The 10,476-nt window shown below is 43.3% G+C and overlaps 1 protein-coding gene across 2 annotated transcripts in view; it reads right to left on the bottom strand.

Moving 5' to 3' along the window:
• SYDE2 (synapse defective Rho GTPase homolog 2) overlaps positions 1–10,112 on the bottom strand; it is a 56,307-nt gene extending 46,195 nt beyond the window's left edge. For both annotated transcript variants that reach the window (XM_049879649.1, XM_049879650.1), the window contains exon 1: positions 8,659–10,112. In XM_049879649.1, the coding sequence (XP_049735606.1) occupies positions 8,659–9,985 (1,327 nt within the window). In that variant the 5' untranslated portion in view covers positions 9,986–10,112. The remainder of the gene's footprint in view (positions 1–8,658) is intronic.
• Between the last annotated feature and the right edge of the window lie 364 nt (positions 10,113–10,476).

Below are 10,476 nucleotides of genomic sequence, written 5' to 3' on the forward strand. Positions count from 1 at the left end.
TCTGTCCTACAGGGTCAATATGAGTGGGGATCAATTCCATACCAATGGGTAATGAATAGTCTCATTGAGCCCCCACGATAATCCTATGAGGTAGGCACAATTATCTTCATGTGCCTAAAAGAATATGAGGAATATGATTGTGCCCCAGGGTTCAGATTTAATCCCGTCCAACCCTAAAATCCATGCCCTTACCCTCTCCCCACAACATGCTACCCACTAACAGTAGGGAATCAGGTGACCCTATTTGAACATGAAGATAATATCAACCCAGTTTACTTTATAGGGTGACTACTTCTAACAATTATATAACTTTAGAAAATACTCTGAAAACTATAAAGCACCACTCAAAACTTGCTAAGACCACCTAGCAAGTAAATGGAAAAAGCAGCATTCAAAATAAACTTTTGACTCCGAAGTTTATAGTAGTACATCAGAGCCACTACTGATAAAGGATACCCACCTCCACCCTCCTAGTATTTAACACACAAACATAAAACAAATATTCAATAAAAATCTTGAATTGGTTTAGTTTAATTTAATTCATGAAAACCTGAAGATTCAAGAGTTTATTTTTGGCTCTGTCTCCTTTACACTTAAAATTAAGAACTGAAAATTAACATACTCAGGAATTACTGGGGCTTCCGGGTTTTTAGTGACTTCATCTTTCGTCAAGTGCACTGAAATCCAGATCTATTTCACATCCGAGCCCAAACCACAGGTTATTTAATAGCATTTCAGACCTTCACAAAGTATTAAATATAATTCTGACGCAATTATAAGTTTGATGCAAAAATTATGAAATTAACTCACGATGGCTATGAGCTACACCTCATTTTATCTTTTTCTCAGGAGGCTCTTACAACATCCACAATTTTTCACAGCTAGGCATATTATTTTGAGTCCTAACAGTCTTTCGACACATACTATAAATGACTCCTTAAATACACTGTTAACTTCTACTACCTTCCAAGGAACTGCAATGAGGAAAATAAAGCTACTAGCATCTCATACGTAAACAAGTTTGTACTTCTATTGATATAGGCATTTAATGGAGACTTCTGAGAGCCACTTCAACTATTTTTAATAAAACTACAAAAACTCGAAACTTGTATAATCTGATTGCTATTTTCAAATGTTTCAAAACACATGATGCTAGAGTTTAAATTTAGATATGAATAGCTACATCATAATTTCTGATAAAAGCATAATTTATTTCATTATTAAAATTGAATATAAGCAACATATTATCAAGGGAAATAAATTTTACTTAAGCACTTACAAATAATTTTAAATATTTAATTTTTATCTAAGTTAGATAGATGTATAGAATGTAAACTACACAGAAATGGAAAAGTATTTGCAATCTTCCCTGCCCTTCCATTTTATGCTAAAATTAATATTTGAACTTATTAGCAAAAAAAAAAACTTATCAGTACAGGAATCCCTGGTGGCGTAGTGGTTAAGAGCTATGGCTGCTAACCAAAAGGTCGACAGTTCAAATCCACCAGGTGTTCCTTGGAAACTCTATGGGGCAGTTCTACTCCGTCCTATAGGGTCGCTATGACTCGGAATCAACTCAACAGCAACAGGTTTTGCTTTTTTTTTATTAGCATAGATTTATAAGCTTACCTTTAGCCTCAGATTATATATATATATATATATACTGAAAGAAGGCACAAATAAAATATAAAAATAAGTGTGCAAAGTTCCAAGATAAAAAAAAAATCCTAATTCTCTTGCAACTATGAATGTTATGGCATAATTTTCAGATTGTAACTAAAGTCATTTTCCTTTAAAAATCTGTAAGAGAATGCAGTGGGAGCAATTAAAAGTTTTTCACTCAGAAAAATATTCTACATAGCAGTGAACTACTCAAACCAATTCTGTTTTCTCAGCTACTGCTTCATAACAAACCCGGGTAACTATTACTGAACATTTAACTACTGCCCCAGCTCAAATGCATCAGCAAACATTCTGAGATATATTTCAGCCCTCACTGAAAATGTACTGTTATCCACAACTTTTCGTCATTTTTAAATTTCTGCTGCAGAAACTATTGCTTTTGCTTACTTCTCCTAAAAACTCCTAAATAAAATTATCCATATAAACATTGTGTTAGATTACTAAACTAATATAAGCAGTCCCTGCTTACAGAGTCAAGCTAGGCAGCCCAGATGAAATGACGAGAATAAACTTAAGCTTTAGGTATACATATACATTAGTGTGTGTGTGTGTGTGTGTGTACATATATATCTTTCCCAGATGAATCTAAATGGGGAGAAGGAAAAGGAAAGAAGTAATTTTCCTATATCTATTTTTCCTCCCTTGTGAATAGTAATAAAAATAAAAGAAAGCTGTGTGCTAGTTTTGGGGACAGGAAAATAGAGAAGAAAACTTTGAGACTGTGCTCAGTTCCACAAAAGTAATGGGGAGGGGCAAGGGAAGGAAGCACAAAAGATGAACAGAATGAGTAAGGCCCCCTGAAGGGCTTCCCTCTGATTCAGTTCCCAATACTCAAGGCAGTACTCCTCCACTTCCCTCTTCATCCAAAATCCTAATGACCTGGGACAAGGCAATATTCTTGAAAAAGTTGCTTGCCTTTCTCTTGATAATAATAGCCAAGTGCCAGGTATGGTACTAAATGCTTTAAGTGGATTATCTTTTTTCATCCTCACAGCAACCTTAGGAGATAGGTGCTATCTTTATCTCCAATTTACAAATGAGGAACATGAGGACTGAGACTTGACAAGGCTGAGTAACTTGCCCAAGGACAGGAGCCTGGTAAGTGGTACTGTAATTAGAAACCCAGACAATCTGTCTCTGAAGTCTCTATTCTGTTAACCACTATACTATTTGGCCTCCTCTACTGCAGGGTCGCTATGAGTCGGAATCGACTTGATGGCAGTGGGAGTGGATTGCAGATTCCAAATTCTCCCAATTATTTGTTGGTGCAAGGTGGGACCAATATGGAGGAAATTGCCCAAATTCATTATTCTTAAATGGTAAGTATAAACTCATGCATATAAAACTGAAGCAAAAAGAAATCAAGTGCTTTGCTCTTAAGGGAGTTAGTTCAAGTATCAAAGTAAGTGAGAACGCATTTCAAAACTATAACAAACGTATCAACATAGGTGAGTGGGGGGACGTGAGATCTCCAGAACCTTACTACTCGGTGTAGTCTGCCAAACAGCAGCATCTACACTGGGAGTTTGTGAAAATACAGAATCTCAGGTTGCCTTAGTCATCTAGTGCTCCTATAACAGAAATATCACAAATGGATGGCTTTAACAAACAGAAATTTATTTTCTCACAGTCTAAGAGGCTAGAAGTCCAAATTCAGTGTGCCAGCTCCAGAGGCTTTCTGTCTCTGTCAGCTCTGGGGGAAGGTCTTTGTCTTCAATTTTCCCTGGCCAAGGGGCTTCTCAGCACAAGGACCCCGGGTCCAAAGGACATGCTATTCTGGCTCTTGCTTCTTGGTGGTACGAGGTCCCCCTGTCTCTCTGCTTGCTTTTCTGTTTTATATCTCAAAAGAGATTGATTTAAGACACAACCTAATCTTGTAAATTGAGTCCTGTCTCATTAACATAACTGCCTCAATTTCTGCCTCATTAACATCATAAACCCCCGGTTGCCATCGAGTGGATTCTGACTCATAGCGACCCTATAGGTCAGAGCAGAACTGCCCCATAGAGTTTCCAAGGAGCGCCTGGTGGATTCAAACTTCTGACCTTTTGGTTAGCAGCCGTAGTACTTAACCACTAAGTATGAATTAACATCATAGAGATAGGATTTATAACATATAGAAAAATCACATCAGATGGCAAAATGGTGGAAATCACACAATACTGGGAATCTTGGGGTAGCCAATTGACATACATTTTGGGGGGGCACAATTCAATCCATAACACAGGTCCTACCCTACACCTGGTGAATCTGTATTTTAATAAGATCTCCAAGGAATTTAAATGTACCTTAAGCTTGAAAAACACTGTTCTAGAACCGTGAGCCACATTCTGAGTGGCAAAGGTCTAGAAAGCGGTCTTATTGGTTCTCAAAACACAAATGCCACACATCTCTTCGGAACAAATGATCCAGAAATGTAGGACATTGAAATCAACACAAAACTATTTTCTGCTGAATTTGTAGTTTTCAAAATTTTCCAACCACAAGCAATGCCAACGTTTTATGACACTCTTTCAAAAACAACAACAACAAAAAAACTGCACTTTTGCTTCTAGGGCCACAAGGCAGAATTTCTCAAAGGCAGATTTAAAGTTAGAAGATAGCCAAAAGTTACATGCCTATTGCCACTAATCTTAAAGAGGGCTGATGCATGAAAGAATTTGCTGAAAAAATACACAAAGATAATGCTCATAAATATAAGAAATCAGAGCCATAAATAATTAAAAAACTAGTAGAAAGAGATGGGAATCTGCATCCTAATAAGTGTCAACTTCACTTTAAGATATAATACACCAGGTCATACCAATGAATACTACTTTAAAAGAATTGTCTAAAGATTTTAGACAAAATATTAACAAATTACAAGCCCTAATTTTTTTCCTTCAGAGGTCAGGAAAAATGGAGTCAAAATAGGCTGATTTTTTTTTTTTTTTAAGCAATAACAAAGACAAAAGAGTTCAGTCCAACCTGGGGCCTTTGAATTTACTTCTGAGTAGTAAATCCGGTGCCCTCAAGTCGATTCGACTCATATTCGACTCATAGCAACCCTGCAGGACAGGGTAGAACTTCCCCATAGGGTTTCCAAGGACTGCCTGGTGGATTCAAACTGCCAACCTTTTGGTAGCTCTTAACCACCACGCCACCAAGGCTCCCTGAGTAGAGTAATTTCATTAAAATTTAGTCAGTAAATAAAGCCTCCTTCATAATCTTAAGGCTTGCAGAAACTTGACAATATTTACTATGTGTAATGACTTTAGATTTCTTAAATAATCATCTCAATTAGGAACAAATTAGCTAATCTGTGAATACTAAATACCTAACTGCATCAAATCAAAATAATTGCATATAGTACAGTCGTTCTTGGGTATCTGTGGGGGATTTGTTCCAGGACCCTCGAGGATACCAAAATCCAAGGATGCTTAAGTTCCTTATATAAAATGGCATAGCGTTTGCATATAACCTATGCAGGTCCTCCCGTATACTTTAAGTCATCTCTAGATTACTTATAATATCTAATGCAATGTAAATGCTGTGTAAATATTTGTTAATACTTACATGTAACTCTTTCAGGACTGGCAGCATATATAGCTACCATTTACTTTTCGAAACTCTGGGGGTCATTGGAAAGCTACTGTTGTGCTGACAGTATGTGCTTCCGGCAGACAGGGCCCTATATTATGTATAACAGTTCGAAATGGAAAAAAACAGGCATGTGCCCAATTTACTGTTCTTACAAGGTATTGGATGAGGTGGTGCTGAATCACTGAATTTGTGGTGGGAAAAACATGAATTTTGAAACTTTTACTTGGTATACATATGTGCCTCTGGACTCTGAGGGTAGAATTTGTGTTCACAGGGGTACACGTATGTACCTCTGGACTCAAAGGGTTCAATTTGTGGAATGAGGCGTAAAACAAAAACCATATTATCGACCAAAAATTCACACACAGTATAATTCAGCATGCACTCCATTACTGAAAACACATAGTATCAAAAAAAAGGAAAAAATAATTGGAGCACGAAAGGGTTAATCCTTTCTCGGTCTTTGCAAGCCCAAACAAGTGCTGGAAAGAGCCTGAGGGTCTGTAAAACTGTGGGAGGCTACAGCCGGGTATGCCTCATTTCATTCCTGTGGATTCAGCACAGTGCTCAGCTCGTGGCAAATTCAAGATTTGTTTTTTAGAACTTTTTTTTTCCTGAATATTTTCCATCCACAGTTGGACGAATCCACAGATGTAGAATCCACCAAGAGCGAAGGCCAACTGTACTAGCAAAAGTTTTAGTGGTTCTTAGTAGGAGCCATACAAGCTCGGGTGCTAATCAAAAGGTCAGCAGTTTGAATCCACCAGCTGCTCCTTGGAAATCCTGTGGGGCAGTTCTGTAGGGTCACTGCCCTGTAGGGTCACTATGAGTCGGAATTGACTCCATGGCAATGGGTTTGGTTTTAGTACCCAGTGGTTTTAGCAGGGGCCAGAAATCAGCACAGAAAATCATTTGGCTTCCATCTGTCATATGGTCTCAAAAGTTTTCAATGTATCTATGTAATTAAGTATATGTATACTATCACATAGTTCTAATGTTTCATTTTTGTTTCTTTTAAAGTTATTAGTTTAATTTAGTTAGTTTCCCAGTGGAAACATCAACTAATTTACTCCTTAGAGGAGCTAAAAAAAAAAAAAAAAAATTATTATTACTTTTTAAACAACTGAATGTTTACACCAGAACTGAAAGCATTAAAAGCCATCAAATGGTAAAGTTTTACCTTTATAATAAAAGGGTAAAAAATACCTGACTAAAGTTTTATACAGATTTAGTACTGGCTGACATTTAGATTACAAAGGGTTAACTGAGCCAAGATCAGGGGAAGTAAAGATATTGTGGCAATGAAATCTAATAAATGATTACGAATACTTTTCTTTGGAAACACATATTTTAAAATAAACTTCAAAAAGAATTTACATCCTACTATTCGGAAACCCTGGTGGTGTAGTGGTTAAGTGCTATGGCTGGTAACCAAAGTGTCAGCAGTGTGAATCCACCAGGCGCTCCTTGGAAACTTTATGGGCCAGTCCTACACTGTCCTATAGGGTCGCTATGAGTCAGAATCGACTCGACGGCACTGGGTTTGGTTTGGTTTTTGAATTCTTTATCAGAGCACCGGTGGCATAAATGGTTAATTGCTTGGCTGCTAACCTTTTACTAACTTAAAGGTTGGCAGTTCAAACCCACCCAGAGACTCCACAAGAGAAAGACCTGACAATCTGCTCCGTAAAGATTATAGTCTAGAAAACCCTATTTCTACTCTGTCACATGGGATTGCTACAGGTCGGAATCAACTAGATGGCACCTAACAACGTCCTTTTTTCCCAATGAAATGGAATGTTTAAATTTGAGGAAAAAGTTCAAAAACTTTGTGTGAGCTTCAGTTTTCTTTTATACACATACAAAATAAACCATTTGATTTGTCCTCATTGTGTTATTAAAAGTTTTGTGAACTTTGTTTCTCCCCACTGTTCTATTTGTTAAGCAAAGTTAATGAGTATAAGCCCAATCCTGTAAGACCTGTGATTCTTATGAGAAAAACTGCCAACTACTTTGAATACATTTTTTACATCTCAGCATATAATCTTTTTTATGTTTCTACTTACATGTAAGCCTTTCAATTCACTAAAACTTTTTAAAGTATGTAGGTCAAAAGACCATTTTGTTTTTGGCTCAGTTTGAAGGTATTGTACTTCTTTCAGAAAAAAACATTTTGCTATTTACAACATGGAACGCTGGTGGCCCAGTGGTTAAGTGTTCAGCTGCTCACCAAGAGGCTGGCAGTTCGAATCTACTAAGCGCTCCTGGTAAACCCTATGGGGCAGTTCTACTTTGTCCTGTAGGGTAGCTATGAGTTGGAATCCACTCGATGGCAGTGGGTTTTTTGTTTTTTTGGTTTATTTCCAACACAGCTAACAGATTTCTAGAACTGATAACCTACACTTTCAGTGAAAATTAAAAATTCTGCATATAAAAATGGCTAAATTCTATTATAAGAACAGATATTTTTTAAACTAATTTACTTCTAATATAAACAAGATTTTTTAGTTTACAAATAACTTTGACTGTCTGCACACTTTTTAAAAGTAGTGAGAAACATCCTTCTTTTGATTATAGCAGGGCCCAAATAAGACACTGAATTCAAAAACCCACTGCTGTTGAGCCTGTTCTGTTGAGGCTGTAATCTTTACAGCCGACTGCCACGTCTTTCTCCCGCGGAGCAGCTGGTGGGTTCCAGCCGCTTGTTAGCAGCCAAGCGCTTAACCACTGCGCATTCACACGGAAAAAAAAAAATGTAGTTTGGGAGGAAATCCTTGATTTCCATAATAAAAAGATTACTTACTTTGTTGGGTTCCCCCTCTCAGGGCGGTGGAGGGAAGGAGTATGTGAAATCTCACCTGACTAAAAAATTTTTTTTTACTCATGATGGCTTTGGTTTGGCTGCTTGTGTGTGCGTGTGCGCGTTTTATGCATGGCAGAAACGGAAGGGGAAAAGCATAATGAGTAAAATGACAGTTTATGAACCTGGTAAAGTCTGTCTTGGACCAAATTCAAATTCACAAACTCCACAAAAGTCTATGGATTTGCCTAGAGCTACAAAGAATAAAAACCAAGGCAGCACCGCCCATCTCTAAACCTACTAAAGTGTGGCGAACTTAACCTTTACGCACTTTTGTGTTGAGGAGTAGGCACACTGGTTCTTACAAAATGAAAAAAAAGTTCCTCATGCCATTGCCTTTTTAAAAAAGCAAAATGAGTGAATGCATTATACTAAGTAACCTCGAAATCGCTTTAAGCTGCCACTTACATGACACCTACTTTGGCACGTTAACGCACCTGTCTGCAAAAACAGTATTCTTCGTTAAGGCAGACGCCTAGCTGATAAACACGAGTGCCCTCAGTTGTTAGTGTTTTGGTTGCAAAGTACTCTACCTGTCAGCGTAATTCTTTGATCTGGAGGGACCGCGAGGGCTTGGCTTTCATGCACTTCCAAAGCACCCAAATTTGGGGAGGCTGCCGGCGCTCCGGTGACTTTGGGGGGTGTCCCACGGGAGCGACCTTTCATTCCCAGGGACAGTAGACGTCCTTTGTACATCCACTTCTGCAGCTTTTTGACTGTCACCGCGGGCGGCCTGAAGAAGGGAGGCCCCTCCTGGCCGTCTCCTTTGCCGTTGCGTATCACAGAGGGCCCCGCTGGATCCCTGAAAGGGCTCCCCGAGGAGCGGCCGGGGTCCCTGGCCTGGGGAAGCAGGAGGCCGGCCGGGGTCGCGGCCGGGGAGCTACTCCCGTTGCAGCCGTCCATCCCACCTCCACGTGGCGGGAGTGCGTCCTGGTCCCCGCGTGCGCCGCACCTGATCCAGCTGTCGCTTGGCCACCGCTGGAAGGGAGGCGGCTTGACACCCACCAAGAGGCTCTCGAGGCTTCTGCTGCAGGTCAGCTGCATCCGAGGAGTCCGCAGGCGGCCTCTCTCCGACTCCCTCGGTGGCGACCGGGGCGGGGACACCTGCTGCAGAGAGCCGCCGCCGCCTCCCCGCTCCCAGTCTCGGGAACAGCCTCGGCGGTCCGCAGCGCCGCTGGGGGAAGGCGGCTGGCCCGGAGCCCAGGCTCCCGCAGGGCAGCAGTGATCTGCCAAGCCCCCACCACCCTGTCGCGCGCCCGAGTCAGGGGGCAGGTCGTGCATGGCCTGGATCAGCAGATAATAGGCCTCTCGCAACTGGGTCCGCAGCCTGCCCGTCTCCAGACGGCCGCCCTCCGCCCCCGGGGAGGAGCCCGCCGCCGGGGAAGGCGGGGGCCGCCACTCCGCCTCCGCCCCCTCAGCCTGGGGCGCGGGTTGGGAGCCGCCGGGCAGGTTCTCGTAGTAGTCGGCGGCGTCCTCATCGTCGTCGTCGTCCTCCTCCTCTCCGCTGCCCTCCGGGTCCCGCGGAGCGTGCAGAAAGGAGGCACTGGTGAGCCCACGGACCGGGTGGTCGGCGTCCTTCCCGCCGCACGGTCGAGGCCCCCGCGCCCCGGACTGCTCTGGGTGCCCTTCCGGAACCCGCGCCTCGAGCCCCCACGGCGCAGGCGACGGCGGAGGTTGCCCCAGGCTCTGCAGAGCTCCTCCTGCGTGCTCGCGTGCAGGGGCGACCGAAGTACTCCCGGCGTCTCCCGAGGCGGCCGCCACGGTCGCTGCAGCTGCCGCCCGGAGCCCGAGCCCCCCGAAACCGCGGGGACCCCGCCTCCCCCGGAGCCTGGACAGCGTCCTCCTCAGAGGGTCGGCCATTCCCCCGGCCTCAGCAGCCAGGCTCGCCCGGGCCGCGGGGAGAGGTCGGAGCTCCGCTCCGGAAGATGCCGCGCTCGCAGAGGCGGCGGCGGCGGCGGCTGCTCCCCATGACCGGCGCTGGCCCTCGCGGGCTCCTCGCATACTTGGCATAACTGTGCCGCGGGAAGGGGTGGGGGAGGGCGGCGGGGCCGCAGCGCGCATGCCCCGGAGCTCCGGGCCGCGACGGGGCGCGCGGGCGGCGCGGGGCGAAGCGGAGGGCGCGGGAGGGGAGCAGGGTTAGGGCTGAGGTAAGGGAAACCGAGGAAGTGAGCGAGCGCTCAGTGCGCGAGGGGTGCAGTAAGAGTTACGGAAGGATGAAAGAGCGAGAGAGCGGGTGGGGTGGAGGATGAGTCTGGGATGGCTGGCGGCTGCAAGGTTTTGGCTAGGGAGCCGCAGAAAGGGAAAGTGCCCTCCTGGCCGCTACCACATCACCGTCGTCACCGTTGCCTGAG

The sequence above is a fragment of the Elephas maximus genome, chromosome 3 (genome assembly GCF_024166365.1).
Source record: "Elephas maximus indicus isolate mEleMax1 chromosome 3, mEleMax1 primary haplotype, whole genome shotgun sequence".
Classification (NCBI taxonomy): domain Eukaryota; kingdom Metazoa; phylum Chordata; class Mammalia; order Proboscidea; family Elephantidae; genus Elephas; species Elephas maximus.